Consider the following 20,747-nt stretch of genomic DNA (forward strand, 5'->3'; position numbering starts at 1 on the left):
CCCCCCCCCCCCCCCAGGTTTTACACCTCCCTTTCAGGGCTCAGCGGCATCCACCGAGTCCCAGCTACTCTTCATTTTTCTCTGTCACTTCTGATCTTTCTCTTGACTGGGACTATTATCTCTGTTCTTCATGGTCTTTGCCTTTTCCCTTCTCTCTTGGCCCTCTAGTGGGTTTTCACCATAAGTAGGAGAGGAAGTCAAAGAGGCAGACACGAAGCCTGTGTCTTCATCCTGCGGATGTGCTGAGGGCCAGGGCTCCAGGGCAAGCTAGGAAGAGGACCCCCTTGGAGGAAAGGGAGTCACACACCTCCTCCTTTCTCTAGGTGTGGTACAGCTTGGGTTGCAGGATCAGCTGCCCGTATGCCCCCACCCTCCTGGCTCTGAAGTTGGGGTGTCCTATGCAGACTTGGTATACATCTTTCCTTCTTGCTGTCTGTGGTCCTGGCAGACATCCGATCTCACCTCCTCTGCCACTCCCCACCCCCTCTTCCCTGGCCCCGTTTATGTCTTGCTCTGTAATTATTCTGCCAGCGTGGTCTCCCTGTGACTCACTGCTGCTGCCCCGCCAGCCTGCCAGTGAAGAGGGCGAGGGGTGTGTGCATGTGTGTGTCTCTGAGTGTGAATGTGTGCTGGACCTGAAAGGAAGTCAGGAGACAGGCAGGGCCCTGCTTTTTACCTTTCTTTTTCCTATGGCTTCTGAAGTCTGAATTACCTTCTCTGAGAATGCATGCATTCTTTTTTCTTTTCTTCCCTCCCTCCTCCCTCCTCCCTCTTGCCTCCTTCTCCCCCTCCCTTCTCCTCTCCCTTGCTCTCTTCCTTTGGTACTGAAGATGGAACTCAAAGCTTTGCACTTTCCACGCCATTGCTGTACCTTTGAGTTCCACCCCAGTCCCTAGGACTCGGGGTATCCCTAAATTGCCCCCTCCAGCTTTTTACCAACAGTCCTCCTGCCTTAGCCTCATGAGTAGGAGGGATTACAGGACCTGTATTACCATACCAGGCCCTTTCCAGTTTGGCTTTCTTCTGAGTCTATGTCCCCCACCCTCTCTCTGGCCGAGATTAACTTTGATAGTCTTTTTAGGCCGACTGGCATCAGAGTTCCTACAAGGAAGCCTTGAGTCTGAGGCAGAGAGGCAAACAGAGGAAGAAGTGGTTAGGTTTGGATGAATGTGGGCTAGACTGGAAGGTGAGGCAAGAGGGGTCTCTGGATTGCTTTGTCCACTGCAGCGTGGGCAAGACTCTGCTATGCCCTACATGTCATGTCACAGAGGTAGCTAAAGGGTAAGGAAGAACCACCAACCTTGCCTTTCCTGACCCTTCTAGGCTGGTCCTTGGGGGGATACATCATCTTGGTACTAATAGCAGGAGTGGGATGAACCAGGCCTATGGCCCTCGCCTGTTGTAACTCTGCCTATTCAGGGAAGCTAGACAAGGAAGTTGGGTAAGTCCTTGGCATCCAGTTGAGACAAGGGTATTCTGGGTCCTGCTGGGCTCTCCCCATCGATCCTTTTCTACATCTTTCTCTTCTCTTTGCACCCATCATGCCTTTCTTTTGGCCCAGATCTCCAAAAAAAAAGGGGGGGTGTTTTTGAAGGAGCAGAGGCTATTGTCAGTGCCACACACAGCAAGCTGCCCTTGTAGGCTGGTGTGCGGCCACTTGTGGCGGGGCAGGGTTGTGACTCCATGACCAAGGAAGTGTGTCTTTGCTTTTTGTCTATACTATAATGGGTGCTGACCGCGTCCGGTTACACAGCCCCGGGAAGTGTTCTGAAGGTTCTGATGGGTCCCCTTTGTCTTTGGCTGGGGGAGTAAGGGAGCTGATAGATTTGCTCTGATGGCTTGGCCTGATGGCTCACTGGGCTTTGTCTGCTGTGTTCTCCGCAGGTCGGGCCAGTCTTCATGATAAAGCATCTCTGCGGCTGGAGCAGGTGCGCTCTGAGGACCAGGGTTGGTACGAGTGCAAAGTACTCATGCTGGACCAGCAGTATGACACATTCCACAACGGCAGCTGGGTCCATCTCACCATTAACGGTACGGAAATCTTTCTTGGGAATGGCCAAATAAGATGACCTCTGTGGCCTACTCTGGAGGCAGCCCCTCTACTGAGAGCAGCCCCATAAGTCCTGGTCCCATAAGATCTTGGTTAATTGTCTCCTTTACACTCCTTTGATATATTCCTGGAATTTAGGGGTCGGTAGAGTGTGTGGAAGCAGCAGGTTCCCCGTGGGCAGGGTCCCCTCAGAGTTCCTTGGGGGAAAGCTCGAATCTGCTTCTGGGAACCAGGAGGTTTGCGTGGGTCAGTGTGGTGTCATTTTCTACCTTTGGATGACTCTGCTAGCCCAGGATGTGCCTCTTCTCAGATGGAGTTCCTTGAATATCAGCATGAATCTTTCTAGGTTGCTCACTTGGGTTTCTCGTTGAGTGCATTTATTTGGGTAATAAGTACCAAGGGTCTGTTAACTTCTTAGCCCTACACCAGCTGCTAGGTAAATACTGTTGAGTAAACTCAGACCCATTTCCTGCTTGAACAGGGTTTACCAGCTAATAAAATGTGAGAATCCTGGGAAGAGGAACTGTTTTAATGGCTGTCAGTTATTTATAGCTCATGTTAAATGGATTGTGCTATGCACAGATACTTTTTCAAGTGTCTGACTAGAGCAGGGAGGCCTGGGTCAGCTTGCTGGGCCCTAGGCTTGGTCTAGGCTAGGGTGTCCTGGGTCCGCAGTGGCAGTGGTCTGAGGATCTTCACAGAGGGTGAGGCTTTAATAGCATACACGCCGAGATGTGCAGCATCCAGTGTAAGTCTGGGGTTATAGATGCTGTAGCCAGGAAAGAAGAATCACTGCTCCTAGATGAGAAATTTCTCTCAAGATGGTTTTACCCTGAAGAATGGTTCTGTCTCCTCTTTCTAATGGGGTTGGGTGAGACTCATACTCTCTCTGGGTCTGGGAGCCTGTCCAGAGTCTGGGGCGAACAGTGTATTTTAGTTTTTTTCTTTTATAGATTTATTTATTTATTATGTATACAGTGTTGTTATGCCTGCATGTATGCATGATGCAGATCAGAAGAGGGCACCAGATCTCATTATAAGTGGTCATGTGCTACCATGTGGTTGTGGGGAACTGAATTCAGGACCTCTGGAAAAGCTCTTAACCTCTGAGCCAACTCTCCAGCCCATAGTTTTTTCTTAAAAAATAAATATCTATTTTTCCAGAGCTGGGAAATCAAATCCACGGTCCTGTGACGATCACGTACATCTCAGAGTTATATTCTTAGCCCCAGGAAAGATTATTTTATCAGAGTGTTGGCCTATAGTGCAGTGTTGGCCCAAGATCAGAGGTGAGGCAGCCACTATGTGCTTGTTGGTTCTACTGTTGAAGGCAGACCTTAAATCTTGTGTGGATTTTCTCTAGCAGCAGCCAGCTTTTGAGAGACCATGAGCCAGTTGTTGTGTGCTCAGGGAAAATTTCTGTCACCAGGAACCCAAGCAAATCATAACTCAGAAGGGAGGTTTGCTGCCCAGGGCGTTCATGATCGAGCACCAAGCTAGGACATCCTGCATCTCCTCCTCACCCCCCCTTCTCCCTCTGTGCCTTTTCTTATTGCCTGAAACCGCCTTGAGGTGTGGCCTATCTCTCACATCATCCTGAATGATAGTATCTATTCCGGGAAACCCAGACACCAGCTACACAGCCAAGAATCATGTTCAGGGAGGTTGGGGGCTGAGGTTCTGGTAGCCATTGTCTTTGTTTACATTAGTTGATTCCTTAGGCATTTTTAATTTCTCACAGTGGACTAGATGTGCACTAAGATCTGCCAAAGATGTGGCTTATTTCTTGCATATTAAGTCACGGGGGACAGTTAAGTCGAAACTCTCTGAGTTTCACTTTCTTCAGAAAGAGTCTGTTTGTAGGGTGTTGCAAGGTTCCATGGATGCTGTGTGAGACTGTGTCTTGAGCACTGATTATCTGAGGGTAGTTATGGGCAAGGCAGCAGCCACCTTTTTCACAGCAGGGCGAAAAGGGGCGAGCAGATCAAAATGTGGGTGGCAGGGATAGTTAGCGAGAAGGCACCAAGGACTTTTGTCCTTTAAAAGTCCTCATGAATCTAACCAAAGTTATCCTCGCAAGACATATTTCCCAATGTCCTCTCCGTGGAAGGCTCTGGGTGTCAGGCAGGGGCCATGACCCACTCTTGGTGTTTACCTCTCCCAATCATGTCAAGAAGTGATTGCCTTGTGTCTTTGTGAGCACCAAGGGAGAAAAGCGTCTCTGAGGTCATGGCCTCCGTCTAGAATCCTGTTCTGTGGGGTGGGGGCTAACTTAGGCAAGAGCAGGGAGTGAGGTGGCAAGGGTCCTTCACTAGAGGAACCTGCAAATCTGGGAGCCCAAAGGAGGAGAGCACTTCAGTTAGGGGGTACAGGTAGGCTGTGGACTTGCAAGGGCTGGGCAGAGCACTGAGGCTGAACAACCACCTACTCCGTGCTTGAGAATGAGGCCTTAGCTGAGAGCAGGTTGCCACTACCCATCAGACATGGAAGATGCAGGCTAGAATCCTGCATGAGAGCTCCCTCTCACCCAGCCCTCCATCTCCGCTCTTCCGTAATTTCTTCCTATGCAAATATTTCCATTCTGGACAGAAAGGGGCAGGTTCTAGCCTTTTGTCAGTCAGAGCAGAATTTATAGCGTCGGGCGTTTTGTGACAGGGGTACCTCTGGAAATAGAAAGGCCAGTACAGAAATAAGAGTTACAACAAATTATCTCATTCTCCACCTGTGTTTTCTTTGAAGACTGGTTGGGTGGAAACAATCCCAATTATTCCTCTGTTCACACGTAAAATACCTCCAAAGTCCAAGCCAAGTCTCGCTTTAGGTCTGGTGTATGGCTTGGAGGAGAGGCCAGCTTATTTCTAACCTGCGCTATTAATTATAGGGCGCTTGCAAGAGGAATTAAGCCTAGAAATGCAGCTGGCAAGCTAACACCTAATTCAGTAAATAATTGAGAGTCAAACCATTATTTTCCTGAAAACTTGAAATTGTTCAAAGTACGTTCCTGATTAGCACCTAAATAATAAAGTAATTATGTAATTAGTAATTAATTTGTCACTTCAGGACATAATTTAATTTATTATCTTTTCTTTTAAGCTTGACACCGAGGTAATAGAGGCTGCGGTTGAGTTAACTGACTTTTCGGGGGCAGGGTGGGTGAATGAGGGCTCTGGCATGAGTGTGTATTCTCAGTGTCTGGAGGCTGGAGTGCCAGGACACTTCTATAGAGATTTGGGAGGGCTTGTCATCATTGTGCTTAGTGTCTTTCTGATCACTGGCTTTTTTGAGGATGTGTGCTTTATGTGAAAAAGTCTACTTTATTTATCCTGTAGTTCCAAATGTCCTTGAATACCCACGCCAGCTATGGGCGTTGGAGATTAGAGACCAAGGTGGCCCTACGTGATCTTGCCTCTAAGAGGGTGTGTGTACTTGCATTTGTATCGGACTATAGATGTGTATGTTCTAGGCCTTCATTCATTTGTTTATTTTCACTCATTCTTCCATTCAAGAAATGTTTGTTGAACACTCCTCATCCGGAAACTCCAGGACACTTGAGTATTCAGTGGTACTAGGGAAAGCCACCTGCTCACATGAAGCACAGAAATAGGATCTGGATGTAGAGCTCCAGGCCGAGTGAGAGCTCTGCAAATGGATGCTGTTGAGGTTGGGAGCTCTCGCTGCAGGGAGATGCAGAAGGGCAGTGTTGTTAGAGGCAGCAGGAGCAAGCGGCTGGGAGATCGTGTTGGCGCAGGCGCAACCCAGTCCTAGTACCCGCTGACATGACCCCCTGGCAGCATGGCTACATGGAGGGGAAAGGAGCCTTTCTGAGACTTTTCCTTAGTCTTCAGACCAAAGCTCCCAGGGATGACAATAACAGTATTGATGGCAGAAAATCAGAGTTTGCTGTGAGCATTAGTCTGCATTTTTCACAAGATTTTTCATAAGCCTCATCACATTTACTACCTACATCAGTTCTATAGGACAGAGGATTTAGATAAAGGCCAGGGAGTCTGAGGAACCTGCCTGAGATTATATGCCAAGCTAGTACTTGAACATGGGCCCTTGGGCACAACTCTGAATAGGCTATCCTGGGATTCTTGGCTTTGGGATTGATATTCAGAGTAGCCATTTTGGAAGACCATGGAACTAATAGTCCCAGAGGTTAAAGTTGACCAGTCTCTACGAGCAGCTCAGAAAAGGCAAGGAGTTTCTTAAAATCCGATTATCCAAACAGGATAGAATGTTAATCACACCTTCAGTGCTTGGGAGAGGATATCCTCTCACGGAATCAGGGGAGAATTAAGAAGGTAGAAGCCTGTAGAATTCACTTCTCACCCCTTTATCCATAGGAGCCCAAGAGGAGGCAGGCAGGTGGGAGATTTTTTTTTTTTCTGCCCTGTCAGTAGAATGTGGTAAAAGTAAGACAGTGCATCCTTAGCTTGGGACCTGTATTAGGCCTTGATGAGACTGTCAGGAAATCTGCAAATGAATGGGTTTGGTGAAACTGGGATACAGAACGTGGGAGGCTCTGTGCTGTGTGATAATCCTGAAGGGAGGTGGTAAATTCTTCAGTCTTGTTTATGTCTTGTTCTTAGCACTGAGCGTGGCAGCTTCCCAATAGTGGGAAGCTTCACTGGGTAGGAGCTAAGTTCAGCCAGATGAGTGTAGAATTCAGAGCTAGCCAGACTGAGAGAAGGTCCAAAGTTGACCAGATTGCCTATGCAGGCAGCTCGGGCACAGGATGCTGATTCTGTTAAAAAGCCGATAGTCCAAACAGGATGGGCTATTATTCGAATTTCAGTGCCTGGGAGTGGATAATCAGTAGGTTCTAGGTCTCCCCATCTCTGGGATATACCGGGTAGAAGTTTCTGCACTCTTGTTCTTGATCCTTTGTCCCTGAATGTGGCAGAGTTCTGCACAGGTAGATGGAGTCCATCTCTCATTTTCCTGCTGTCCTTTGCAGCCCCTCCCACCTTTACAGAAACACCCCCCCAGTACATCGAGGCCAAGGAAGGTGGAAGCATTACCATGACTTGTACTGCTTTTGGGAACCCTAAGCCCATCGTCACCTGGCTCAAGGAAGGGACCCTCCTCGGTGCTAGTGCAAAGTATCAGGTGAGTCAGCTCTCACCTGGGTGCCAGTCACTCTTCCTCATCCTCTCTCCCTGCCCATCTCTCATGGAATGCAGCTGGCCACTGATGATGTGTGTACACGGCCGAGGGTGGAGGCAGGCAACCTCATGGCCTGACTTGACTACAGACATTCCGCTGCCTATCGTAGGGAGGCCCTCGTCCTCCCTGTCCTTGTACATGACGAGTCCCCAAGGCCATTTCCAGCTTCTCAGGGCTCATCTTCTCGTTTAAGAGGCGTCCTGGTGAGGCCCACAGGTTGATATTGAGTTCTTTCTGTGCCCCCAGGTGAGTGACGGTAGCCTAACGGTGACGTCAGTCAGTCGGGAGGACAGAGGCGCCTATACCTGTCGAGCATATAGCATCCAGGGTGAGGCTGTGCACACAACCCATCTGCTTGTTCAAGGTAGGGGGACTTTTTCAGTCTCTTTATCCCTGGAACTCTTCAGGAGGCTTCCAGGCCTTTTGAATCATGGAGAACGTTTTTCTCATGGCACAGCCTGCCCAATTGGGGGTGATAGAGGAGCTGGGTGGGGGCTGTCTCACATGTATCACTTACCATGTCTCTCACCTTGGTCAGCTGGGAAAAGGCTATCTCATGGTATTGCAGGGAGACAGGGACCACACCAAGCCAATTTTGATTTCCTGTTGAGGGAGCATTTCTACTGTGTCTCTACTTTCCTCAGAGAGGAAACACCCTTGGGTCATCTGTCCATCAGTGATGACATCTATTTGTAAACATAGGCCTATAATCCAAGCATCTGACTTTGTTTTTCATGTTCTTATAAAATTTATTTTTATGTTCATTGGTGTTTTGCCTGCATGTGTGTCTATCTGTGTGAGGGTGTCAGAAGTTTCAAAACTAGAGTTCCAGACACGTGTGAGCTGTCACGTGGATTCTGGCAATTGAACCCAGGTCCTCTGGAAGGGCTGTCAGTGATCTTAACCATGAAGCCATGTCTCCAGCCCCCAAGCACCTGACATTTAAACAATATCAGGGACATTGAGTAGAACTGGCTTCTGTTGTCAGCTGTGAGATGTTGGCCTGTTCTCTCTGGTGCCAGAGTGCCCTAAAAAGGGCTGAGCATTCTACTGCCCAGGATGGGCAAGGTGCCAGGAGGGGGTCTCTGCCTCCTCACCCTCTGCATTCTGGAGTGATATTGGGAGTTAAGGGCAGTTGTGTCTAGTTGTCAGAGCAACTATGGTGACACTCTGTCCAGTGGCCTCTCAGTGCTGAGCAGGAGCTGAGGCAGACAGTGGGTGGCAGCATACCTCCGAGGGAGGGCCACAGCCCAGCTGTGCTGAGGGCTGGCCTACTAGTCTCAAAGCTTGCTGGATTTTGCCTCTTCGTTCCTCAAACTCTGCTCCTGAGTGGCCTTCTGAACTTCTGACTGGGGAACAGTACAAGGTTCTGTCTACTTCAGAGACAAGATCAGCCCTTGTACCTTTTGGCCTGAACTCTGTTGGAGAGTGTTGGGCAGTCAAGGTGTATGGAGGTTATAGATGGCTGGAGATCATGGAGCAGTTACAGATGTGGTACAGAAGGGTGCCTGAGCTTCACAGCAGCTGGAAGCATCTCTGTAATGACTACCTGGGCTCTGCTGCCTGGACACCCCATTTTGAGCATCCCAGAGCTTCCTGGGAGGCCTGGCATGGTAGCCCTCCCAATCAGGAGAGGTGATGTTTATTCCTGTTCTCCCCAGGGCCTCCCTTCATTGTTTCCCCTCCTGAGAACATCACCGTCAACATCTCCCAGGATGCCCTGCTTACCTGCAGGGCAGAGGCGTATCCCGGCAACCTCACCTACACCTGGTACTGGCAGGATGAGAACGTCTACTTCCAGAAGTGAGTAGCACCCTGCGCCAACCCTCTCACATGGGTCCCCACAGGCCCCTGCCTTGAGAGAGGGGCCCTGGCAGTGCCTGAGAACCCTCTAGGGGAGGTGAAGGGACTCATTGTTGCCTTGCTTGTATTTCTGCCAACATTCCCCTTCTCCTTGTCTGCTTGTCACTGTTTTGCAGTGACCTGAAGCTAAGGGTGCGGATCCTGATTGATGGGACACTGATCATCTTCCGAGTGAAGCCAGAGGATGCTGGGAAGTATACCTGTGTCCCTAGCAACAGCCTGGGGCGCTCCCCCTCTGCCTCAGCATACCTGACTGTGCAGTGTGAGTAGGGGTGAGGGAAGGGATTCTGGGCAGTGTAGTAGGTGCAAGCTGTTGGAGCTAGATTTGAGGCTGAAGACCCAACCTGTTTCTGAGGTCTAGAGGAACGCTTGAGGGAGGAATGGGATGGCTCCAGAGGAGGCCAGGATCAGCCTGGCCAACAGAGTTAACTGTAATGGGCAGAGGCCTTCTGTGGACTGGTCATCACTGGGTGTTAGCCACTTCATTGATTCAGGCTTAGATCAGGTTCAAGGATAAAGAAACCTTAGCTGTGAACATCTACCATTCAGAGTGGTGGTCCTTGTTTTATTGAGTACTGGTTTATACCTGGACCTTGAACTAGTCGCTGCTGGGCACTTTTTCCTGGGCGTCTGAGGGGGCAGGGTTAGTTTCTCTCCCCATTGTACTCTACCTTTGCACATGTTAACGTTGTGCACTGAATGGAACAGGATCTTTCCGGGTGACTTGTTCTGCTTCCATACTTGGCTCCTTCTGGCTACCTAGTTTCTCTTCTATGGGGCTGAGAGACTCAAATGAATGAGCCATCCAGGGCTTCTGTGTGAGCCCGAGAATATACCTAGTATTAATACTTGGGACTGTTGGTGGCTTTCCCACCCACATTGTGTCAAGCTGGACATTGTGACAGAGTCAGATGGGAAGATGGGTAATGAAGATTAATGTCTTCTTTTTGATTTATGGATGGCCCTGTCACTCAGGCAACGAAGACTGCAGGTTGTTACTGTAGGTGACAGACCTCCACTATTAGAACGTTGGTGTGGGAGAATGACATACACCCGAGGACATAGAGTGGCAGGGGTGAACAGTGTAGCATGGGGATCTAAGCCAGGCTCTAAGCTGAGGACAAGTAGAAGAAAAGTTGGTGGGTGTGGGAGTGCTCCCCGATGGCTGTACAGGTCTGAGTGTCTGCAAGGGTCTGCTGTGTACAGGGAAGGCTCCCGTGGTGAAGCTGAGTTGAGCTTGCTGTGTCCCACCTCCCTCCTCGTGCCACATGCTTTCTCATTTCTGTGGTTTGACTTTGCTGGCGGAAGCAAAGGCCTCAGTTCTCTTGCACTCCTGACAACGCACAAGGATTTGTAGCACGCTGTGGTGCAAGCTTCTGACTTTTATGAGCTGGGAAGCCCAGCATATTGGGTGTATCCACCTGGACCTGTCATCGGAAAAGCAGGAGTCTGGACATGCTCATGTGGGTGGCTCTGGAGTGGAAGGGCTACAGGGAGGGCCAGCGTCACCTTGCAGGTGTGCCTCTGCATTTGGGCTGCATGCACCCAGTGCCATATGAGCTGGAAGGTGGTAACGATGCAGGAGTGATCAAGCCAACGGATCAGCCCTCAGAAGGAGGGCAGACCAACTGAGATGAAGGCTTCCTCCTTGGAGCTGTGGGAACTGGTCTCTTGCAGAGGTGTTGAGGCTTCTCTGGCTCTCCTCAGCACCAGCACCCACTGCCACTTGTCCCTTTTACACCCCTCCCTTCCTCCCTTCAAAGAGAATCCAGGGAGTTGAGACTTATAGGTGGGTGAGACAAGGATTTTTATTTCTGCTAAAGAGCAGTTTTCAGAGTATTTCCCATTCATAAACCCTTTGAAAACCTTGGAGGAATTAAAAAAAAATAAAGGAGAGAGAGAGAGAGAGAGACTATCATACAAAGGTAGGAAGCCACATCTAAATATATAACTCGGCCTGGTGTTTATGTAAAGGCTGCTCTCTGAAGAGCTCAGGATACTTGAAAGGTACCAACCAGCTCATTCATTGCAGCCTTCCTAGCTCTGGATCTTTCTCCTTTGTAGCCCTAGGACTCCTGGGGAGAAATGAGGAGAGATGACTTAACTTGCTGCACAGGGCTACAGGGCCTCTTCCATCTGTTCTGGGGCCATGATAGATTTTAAGTTTAACCGCAGAGATGGGTGGAATACTGAGGCCAAGGGAGGCCAGACACCCAGGACAAGAAAAAAAAAAAACAAAAGAAATAACTACCATTATGCTTGGAACATCATTGTACATAGAACTGACATTGCTTTTTTTGGTTTAAGATACAAAGTAGTTGGAGAAATGCATGGTCATTGTTGGCTTGGCAGGGCTGGGGTAAAGTCTGCAGTGAGAGCCGTTTCCATATTCTGAAGACCAGGGCAGTTTTTAAAAATATGCCTCTGAATGTCTCCAAGCTTTCTTCAACATCCTAAGGTTCTTAAGAGCATAGCAAATTGGACAGATGAAAAAAGGGCATAGCTCACCGGATCCTGCTGTGCATGGTGCTACTAGGATTGTTGGTCTTATTTACCATGGCTCCCCAGCACTGTGTTGAACATTGAGAATCTCAACTAGTAGGTGTAAAGGTTCCTTTGCAAAGGAATGGGTTTGTGCACCGGCTCATCTTCTGCCTTGATTGTTTGCCTGGCTTCTCATGTTTTCCCACACTGTCCCTTTTACAGACCCAGCCCGTGTCCTCAACATGCCCCCTGTAATTTATGTGCCCGTGGGAATCCATGGCTATATCCGCTGTCCTGTGGATGCAGAGCCACCTGCTACTGTGGTGAAGTGGAATAAGGATGGCCGGCCCCTGCAGGTAGAGAAGGTATGAGTGAGGTGCATGATGGGATTCTGAATGAAGAGCATCCTTCTGACAGTAAAGATGCTGCCTCTGGGCTCTGGTTCTCTGCCAGCCGTCCTCCTCTTAAAAAGCCTGGGCAAACAAAGAGCCACGATCTGGCAGGAGTTTGGCTGTGCTCCATGCCCACAGGGGATGCCAGCACCCGCTGAGCTGCTATTCTGTCCTATGCTTGGTCTAGCCCAGCTCAAACCCAGCCTGGAAGTGGCTGGGATGCAGTGCCTGTGTCCTGACCACAGCTCCCTCCTCTTTCATCTATGTCTGGCAGAACTTGGGTTGGACCTTGATGGAGGATGGCTCTATTCGCATTGAGGAGGCCACAGAGGAGGCTCTTGGCACTTACACCTGTGTGCCTTACAACACCTTGGGGACCATGGGCCAGTCTGCCCCTGCACGGCTTGTCCTGAAGGTGAGTCCCCACCGCCGTGCATGGCCCCTATGGTGGGCAGGGTTCCTGTGGCCAACCTTTTATACCTGTCTCTGTGCTTCCATTAGGACCCCCCATATTTCACGGTGCTACCCGGCTGGGAGTACAGGCAGGAGGCTGGTCGGGAGCTGCTCATCCCCTGTGCAGCTGCAGGGGACCCCTTCCCTGTCATCACCTGGAGGAAGGTACCTGGGCTTTGAAGCTCTTGCACTGTGGGGGAGGCAGGAAGAGCCATTGGTGGTTCTACTTGGACCAATGTGGACAGGCCAGATGTTAGGAGGGGAGGCAACATTAGTGGATAGTGGCGGGTGTTGGCAATGGACTCAGATGTTGTCCCAACGTCTTCATCCTCCTTAGGCTCCAGAGTGTGAGCACTTGTTCCTTAAACTGAATCCCTGCTCCCATCCTCTTCCCCGCTCCTTGTTTGGCTAAGGTAGGGAAGCCCAGCAGAAGCAAGCACAACGCACTGCCCAGTGGGAGTCTCCAGTTTCGTGCCCTGAGTAAGGAGGACCACGGGGAGTGGGAATGTGTTGCCACCAATGTGGTCACAAGCATCACTGCCAGCACCCACCTCACTGTCATCGGTACGTGGTTGAGTCAGCCCACTGGGTGACTTCCTCTGCAGGTGTCTTTCCTAAGTCAGACCAGGGATGACAACTTGAAACCCTTGACCTCCGAAGGCTCTGGCGGGGGGTGGGGGCAGGGTCCATGCTTGTCCTCTCTTGGGGAAGTCAGACATGTGGGAACTGGAAGGAGTAGAATGACTGTGTGGCACCTTAGCCAGGCACTGAGCTGCCTGAGGGTCAGGCAGGTTGTCCATAGCCTGGGGCTTGAGGAAGTGAAGAGTCTCCTTGTTCAGTACTCTGGACTTGCCAGCCTGCCTTCTTGTAGCCTGTCCCTTTGGGGCTTGTCAGCCACAGTTGTACACAAGGCCAACACTGAGTATTTTACTGCCAGTTTCGGCTGTGAATAAAGTGGTCTGCGCCTTGTCACTCACAATCTATGAGGGGAGCTCCTGGCTATTCTGCCCAGGCATATCCTTTATACCCAGGAGGGGCTGGCCTCATACCTAAGCCTACTGCTGTCTGCTGTGTGGAACATGGCTGTCCCAGGACTTCACAGGGGAATGTTTCTTAGCTCAGTGATGCATGGGAGTCAGGATGCCGAGGGTTCTGGTTTTCCCCTGGCCTGTGTTCCTGCCGGCAACACTAGCCTATGCAGTGGGTGAGCCCATCAGGACCGGCTTAGGCCTGGGACTCTGCCCTCTCTGCTGCCACCTCCTGGGATGCATCTTGTGACCCTAAGCTTTGTCCTCTCCTGGATCTCCCGCAAGGAGATGATGGGGACCTAGCAAACAGGGTCCGCTCAGTTTGGCCTGAGCTGTCTTCCTTATTCTCCAGGCACCAGTCCCCATGCCCCAGGCAGTGTCCGGGTCCATGTTTCCATGACAACTGCCAACGTGTCCTGGGAGCCAGGCTATGATGGAGGCTACGAGCAGACATTCTCAGTTTGGTACGGACCTCTGTGAGTCAGCCCCGCACGCTTTGCTCTCGGCTTCTCCCTCCCTTGCCCCATGCAGGGCATTCCGTCTCCCCCACCCTTGGCCATCCTAGGGTGGGTGGTGGGTCCAAGGAGCCTAGGATCTGTACTTGCCAGCTCTCCAGGTGGCAAAGTGGGCCAGGCAGAGATTGACTTCTTAAGGATGTTTGGTATGCCTATAAGGGAGTCAAGGCATCCGTGTGTTACCACCCTGGAGTTAGCATGCTGATTTGTACTGAAATTGTCCCCCTTCCTCTCTTCCTCTGGCTTCTCTCAGTGTCTCACCGCATTCTTTTTCTAGGTTCCTAATCTTCAGAGTATAATGAATAGCATTCAATGTGCAGGGTCTAGCTTTTAATTTTGTTCCTTGCCCAGAGGTCCCAGGGACCAAGTGCTCCCACTCCAGCCCTTGCCTCCCCATCTGGATTTTCTCTCTAGTATCTCGTGCATGTGGTTTTCATGTCTGCTTTTTACAAGATCAATAATGTAAGATACTTACCAAACCTCACGGTAGGTAGATCTCACAAATGTAAGGGACAGGATGAGGACCCAAGGCATAGAATGGTAGGAAGAGAAGCCGAGGGCACTCCCTGGCTGCCCACCAGCCGAGACTTTCATTCCTATGTTTCTTCCTGACTTGAGCTGTGAACTGCAACCTCGAGATCCACAGACATCATCCTTAAGTGAGGAAGATACACATTTATTTCCTTCTCCTGGTTCTCTCTGAGTCTGGGGAGGAGGAACAAGCAGTCTCTAGACCTTAGAGAGAGCCTTCAGCAACATCGGGTTGATGGGGGCTTCCATTTCCCTAGCTGTTCTCAGATTGAATGCCTCTCCTGGGTGTTGAGTTCTCTATGGGTGAAGTGTACCTCGATAGTGGGAGATATAGTCATAACAATCTCCCAAGCCTTGCCTGTGTTCCTCTGAGTGGGGGAAGGGTCCACTCATGCCCACTGCCTGAGGGATGTTGTATGACACATGGGTCAGGAAGTGACCTCTGCTGTTGCCCTACACTGCCTGCCACTCATCTGCATCGCTTGTCTCACACTCCTCACTTGCGTTGGGAGGGAAGGGCAGATGCCATGCTAAAAGAGGCCTTCCCTTCTTTCTGAATGGCCCTAGCTCATTGTACTTCTACAGACATTTGGTTCTTGCTGCTACTTCTTCTTCTTCCTCCTCCTCTTCCTTCTCCTCTTCCTCTCTTTCCTCCTCTTCCTCCTCTTCCTCCTCTTCTTCCTCCTCCTCTTCCTCCTCCTCCTCCTCTTCTTCTTCTTCTTCTTCTTCTTCTTCTTCTTCTTCTTCTTCTTCTTCTTCCTTCTCCTCTTCCTTCTCCTCTTCCTCTCTTTCCTCCTCTTCCTCCTCTTCCTCCTCCTTCTCTTCTTCTTCTTCTTCTTCTTCTTCTTCTTCTTCTTCTTCTTCTTCTTTTCTTCCTCTTCCTCCTCCTCTTCCTCCTCCTCTTCCTCCTTTTCTTCTTCCTCCTCTTCCTTTTCCCATTCTTCTATTTCTTCTCTTCCTCCTCTTCTTCCTCCCATTTTTCTTCTATTTCTTCTCCTCCTCCTCTTCTTCCTCTTCTTCCTCCTCCTCTTCTTCCTCCTCCTCTTCTTCCTCCTCTTCTTCTCCTTCTATTCTTCCTTTTCCTCCTCTTCTTCACTTTCTTTTGCCTCAGCTCACATATTGGGCATACCTGGTAGTGGTAGTGAGTCTTAAATCCTAGAGGGGAACCTGTGGATATCAGTTGAGTACAGTTCAGGGACAAATAGAGTGGTCCAGTTGGACAATGTCTCCCCCCTGTGGTCTCATCTGGAACTGCACCTGTAGCAGGTGGCTTCCTTGCCTACTGGAAGTTGAAGAAGAGGGTGACTTTAGAGTGGAAAACCTCACCCCCTAGATTCTTTACTTTCCATCACTATAACTTTCCCTTTGTTTGTGACTTCTAGCCTTTAAGGCAGTAGGATCCCTGGTCCTGCCATGGGGAAAACTCCTGGTCACTTTTGTTAAGTGCTTTGGATAGCCTCAGATGACCCAAGCTGGACTGGATTGAGTGGAACATCCTGTGATACTCTGGGCCCTACCTTTGCCTCTCCCTGCTAGGACAGACAGCCAAGGTCATGTGGGTTCCCTTTCTAGTCATGACGCTGTCCAACTCCCAACCTCATTTCCAGTGTTCCTGTTCTAGCAAGACAGAGCCCATTTATACAGTAGAACTTGGAGTGGGATTCTCACAATGCAAATGGTAACTGACCAGTGTCTTCAGCATGATTTACACCTGAGGACCCTTTTCACTGGGAGGTACCACAATGGGGTGTGCCCTAGTGCCATGAAGGTTGGCATAGGCAGAGCCGGGCAGGTAAGCCCACCTTGGCTCTCCCTCTTCCTGGCCCTGAACCTGGGGATGCTGTACTTTCACTGCCGTTTCCTTGATGACCTTGCATGCGTGCTGCTCTCTCCAGTGTGACCCACCCCACCCCTTCTCCCCCATCCTCTCTCTCTCTCTCTCTTTTGGTCAGGATGAAGCGGGCACAGTTTGGGCCCCACGACTGGCTGTCCTTGTCAGTGCCACCGGGCCCCAGCTGGTTGCTGGTAGACAGCCTGGAGCCTGAGACTGCATACCAGTTCAGTGTCCTGGCCCAGAACAGGCTGGGAACCAGCGCCTTCAGTGAGGTGGTCACTGTGAACACTTTAGGTGAGGCCCTGTGCTGCTGTCTATCGGGGGGCTATTTCTTAGCAGATCTTAGCTAGACAGAGCCGGAAGTAGTGATGGAACTAACATTAGGGCTTAGCGAGCGCCAGCACCTTACAAAGTAGTCTCTGTTGTAGTTTCTCTTATTTCCCAGAAAGGATTGGCCATGTACTTCTGTAGGGTTTGCCTGCTCCCATATCAAGGCATTTTGGCTGTATTCCTTTTGCACCCTTGGATGGAACAGAGAGGTTCAGTGAAACGTATGAATGTTTGCCAGCTTTACAAGGGGAAAGGGAGGCTTCCACATAATCTCCCTGTGGTTTCATGTCTTCCGGGGTCCAAGAACAGCCTTGGCAAACAGATGCTTCTCAGGTGGACTAGAGGATGTGGCTTCAGCCTCCTTTCTGCTCTGTGGACAGTAGATGTGAAATGCCCAACCCAAACTTTAAAGTTCCCCCGATTAGAGTCTCACCTATCCAAACAGCCGTACCTGGCTTAGAATTCACTTTGTAGACCAAAGCTGGTCTTGAACTCGCAAAGATCTGCCTGTCTCTGCCTCCCAGGTGTTGGATTAAAGGTGTATACCATCAAGTCTGGGCTCAGCCTCATTTTGAGCTCAAGGGCCCCAAAATGGAATCGAAAGTATGACTCATGTATCGTGAGATGATCTCACCAGTTCTTGGGATGAGAGCAAATGATGCAGTCATGTGCGTCTCAACGGTGGGGGAAACTATCAGAGGAAAGCACACCTGAGAAGTGTGTCATTAGGCAATGAGGTCATTGTGTAGACGGTGTGGCACTATGAGAAAATGATGTAACCAAGAAATACCGTGAACTTTAGATCAATGGAGCTGATGCTGCTAGAGCAGCGTGTGGGCTGTTTTCATCAGAAACCTTTTCTGGTGCTGGAGTACACTCCAGCTGTAAAAAAGTATAGTGGAGTGGATACATAACCTGTAGTGTGGTTGGGTGTTACCATTGCCATATAGTCTGCACTGTACACAGCTGTACTTTATGTGACCGGCAGAGTAGCAGATTTGTTCACACCAGTGTTACCTTTAGATGTTTGAGGAGCATGTTGTAACATATATAGCATGCTATAACATAGCATTATAACATGCTATGTTGTAATGGATCCACTCTTAAGGCCCATAGGATGTTTTCCACTCTATAATTTCATGGGGCATCAGGAATGATGCTGACAGAGATGTGATGTGGCACATGACCTATGTCCTTCACTAGATTCTTCTCTCTCCTCATGGTCACTGCCTCTCCTTCCCCTCTGAGGAGGTGCTTGGTCATGGTGCAGTGGTCTGAAAAGAGTCACAGAGCTCTGGGTCACCAGCCCTGCCTTCTCTTTCCTAGGACCATGAGGGCTGCTGGAGGGCTGCACCCTTGCTGCTCTGAAAAAAAAAAATCTTTCCTTGTTAGGTTCTGCTTCCTGCATTGGGTGACCATCATTTTTCATCTCCCTTTTCCTCCTAGCATTCCCTGTTACAACTCCAGAACCCCTGGTGCTGGTGACCCCACCAAGGTGCCTCACAGCCAACCGGACCCAGCAGGGTGTGCTCCTGTCCTGGCTCCCTCCTGCCAACCACAGCTTCCCCATCGACCGCTATATCATGGAGTTCCGAGTCGGGGAGCGCTGGGAGATGCTAGATGATGCCATCCCAGGCACTGACGGAGATTTTTTTGCCAAGGATCTGTCACAGGTGGGGACTTTACATTTTTTTGGCCTCTTCTTCCCTGTTTCTGGAATTTGTCATGACAAGTTGTAAAGGCACTGATATTGAGAGACTCACCTCATGGGCATAGGGTCAAGCCTCGAACTGGCCTGCCTTCTCTGCAAGTCTTAGACTCTCCCTAGTCTGCTACCAAAGGTTGGAGTTGGCCCCCAGACCAGAACTAGCTTAATGGCACGGGGGACCGGTGCTATCCAGATGGTTTTCCTCAAGTACAGATACTAGCTAGGGTAAGGCAAGGAGAAGCCAGTAGGGATCATCGGACTCAAGGCCCCAGTTTCTTGGGTTCCAGTCAGGGTGGACTGAAGAGGCTCTAGAAAGGTTGTCTCCTAGTCTGGCCAGAAGGACTCTTGTTTTAATAATTCAGAGTCCTGGGAGAAAACACATTCCCTCTTTGTTTTCTGGTGGACATCTCCTAAGCAGGAACACCTCTTTTTCTTGAGAGAGAAAACAGCTTGTTTCAAAGCTAGAAGAGATCTGATGCATCCTCCTCCCCTCTCCCAGATGCTTTTTATGGCCAGCTGGAATTGCTTCATGATGCCATTTGAGGGGTCACTGTGCATCTATCTCTTCAGTCTTTCTCGGTGGCCTCATGTGCACAGCTTGTAGCCCATAGCTTGAATACAGGCGGGAATATGTCCACTATAACATCGCCCAATGTGAGCAGTCACCATGAAACACTTCCTAGGACCAGTGCTCTCGGTACCCTGTGGGCATCATGTACAGGGTCAGTGGTGGTCCTCAGCCCCTCAGCTGACTGGGTGTTGTCCCTGGATTGTAGGATACCTGGTATGAGTTCCGGGTTTTGGCTGTCATGCAGGATCTGATCAGCGAGCCCAGCAACATCGCCGGTGTCTCCAGCACAGGTACCTTGGGGTCCAAGATTGTCTAACAACAACCAGAAAGCAAGCCTCAGAGCCACATGAGAGAGTCCTTTTGTAAACTAGCTAATCTGGGAGGACAGGCTGGGTTGAAAGCTCAGGCAGGAGTCTAGTTGAAAACTTATGCATCCTACCATTTCTGAAGACCGTCGGGTCTGTGTTTCCGTGACACATGATGTTTGATTCCACTGTAGAACTGGTGGAGCTTCTGATGTGTCTGTGAGATAGCTGAGGAAGGAAATCTATTGGCTCTTGTCGGAGTGTGCTGGGTGCGGTACATGCTGTGTGTGTTTGCGCTCTAGCTATGCTGTGTAATGGGGCGGGCACTGTGAATTAGAGGGGAGATACAGCAGGTCAACAAGTGTTTGCTGGATGCCTGTTATAGGCTTCCTTATAATTATGTGGGTTTTATTTGGAAAATTGTTGTTTGGTGTTGTTTTCCTTCCTTCCTTCCTCTCCCTGGATTTTTTTTTTCCCCAGACTAAATAAAGCCAACTCCCTAGCATTTTCTCCATTTATCTTTCTTTTTCTTGGCACTGGTCCCATTTCCACAAGTCTTCTCTCCATTCCAGAGTTCCTGAAACACAGCAGAGACCCTTTCCGGGAGAGTGGAAATGGCACCATTTCCTTGGGTGCAGTATGTTCCGAGACCCCCCTGAGATCAGTTTATGAGGGTCTTGGCCAGAAAGGTCTTATAGGGAGCCTCTTGGAGTTACAGAAGCATCAGGGTGGGCAGAGGGGAGGAGAGAAGAGGAGCCGAGGGCACATGGGGAAGAAGAGAGTGTGATTTTTGTCTTATATGTTAGGTACCCTGGGGCGTTTGTGTAAAATCAAGTTGTCTCCCATAGGCAGCAAAACTCAGCTGCTTCTGTCTTGGCTTCTCTCCAGGGAAGAGACACAGAAAGATGGAAGAACATAGAAAAAAAAAATATTCCAGCCAGAGCCAAAGTAGACGACTTGAGTGTTTTGTGCGCTCAGTTCTGTGAACTGTTCTCAGTCAGTCGCCTTGTGGATACTTCCAAGAGTAAAGGAAGCACGCCCTACTCAGGCAGTCCTGTATGGCTGACTGAGCTGTGTCATCATCACCAGTCCCCGGAGTTAACTCCCCGGAGACTGGGGTCCCATCAGTGTAATATGGATTTGTTTTTTTTAATCCATTATCATTATTGATGAGGCATTGAACTCTGGCCAGCCATATCACGGTACTTATTCTTTGATGTTCTTTAAGAGCGGTGCTCACGGGTCTTACTGCCCTGTGTGTCCAGTTCAGTGGTCTAGGCTCTGCTCCTGCCACTAACTGGCGTATGGATCTGTCACCAGGTGAAGCTTTTTCTCTAACTGTGGCAGGGAGAACTGAGCCCACCTTATCCTTTCTATAGCTCCAACCCGCTTCTAGAGCCTGCATCACCAAGATGTACTAGTTCTTGCTGTGGGAAGCTGCTGGCCCATGTGTCCTATAAGGAGTTAGAAGACAGATGCACCTAGATTCTATTCTAATAGTTCCCCTCCCTGAG

At 49.9% G+C, this 20,747-nt stretch overlaps 1 protein-coding gene across 6 annotated transcripts in view; it reads left to right on the forward strand.

Annotated features, from left to right (window-relative positions):
• Positions 1-20,747, forward strand: part of Igsf9b (immunoglobulin superfamily member 9B) — a 53,365-nt gene that overhangs the window by 10,690 nt on the left and 21,928 nt on the right. For 5 of the 6 annotated variants that reach the window (XM_031343759.1, XM_031343761.1, XM_031343763.1 and 2 more), the window contains exons 3-15: positions 1,885-2,031; positions 7,011-7,162; positions 7,466-7,583; positions 8,881-9,022; positions 9,199-9,344; positions 11,789-11,931; positions 12,233-12,373; positions 12,460-12,576; positions 12,825-12,975; positions 13,792-13,915; positions 16,438-16,613; positions 18,096-18,322; positions 19,134-19,218. In XM_031343759.1, the coding sequence (XP_031199619.1) occupies positions 1,885-2,031; positions 7,011-7,162; positions 7,466-7,583; positions 8,881-9,022; positions 9,199-9,344; positions 11,789-11,931; positions 12,233-12,373; positions 12,460-12,576; positions 12,825-12,975; positions 13,792-13,915; positions 16,438-16,613; positions 18,096-18,322; positions 19,134-19,218 (1,869 nt within the window). The remainder of the gene's footprint in view (positions 1-1,884; positions 2,032-7,010; positions 7,163-7,465; positions 7,584-8,880; positions 9,023-9,198; positions 9,345-11,788; positions 11,932-12,232; positions 12,374-12,459; positions 12,577-12,824; positions 12,976-13,791; positions 13,916-16,437; positions 16,614-18,095; positions 18,323-19,133; positions 19,219-20,747) is intronic. The other variant, XM_031343760.1, reaches the window with a different exon arrangement.

Source organism: Mastomys coucha, unplaced genomic scaffold, assembly GCF_008632895.1.
Source record: "Mastomys coucha isolate ucsf_1 unplaced genomic scaffold, UCSF_Mcou_1 pScaffold23, whole genome shotgun sequence".
NCBI lineage: Eukaryota > Metazoa > Chordata > Mammalia > Rodentia > Muridae > Mastomys > Mastomys coucha.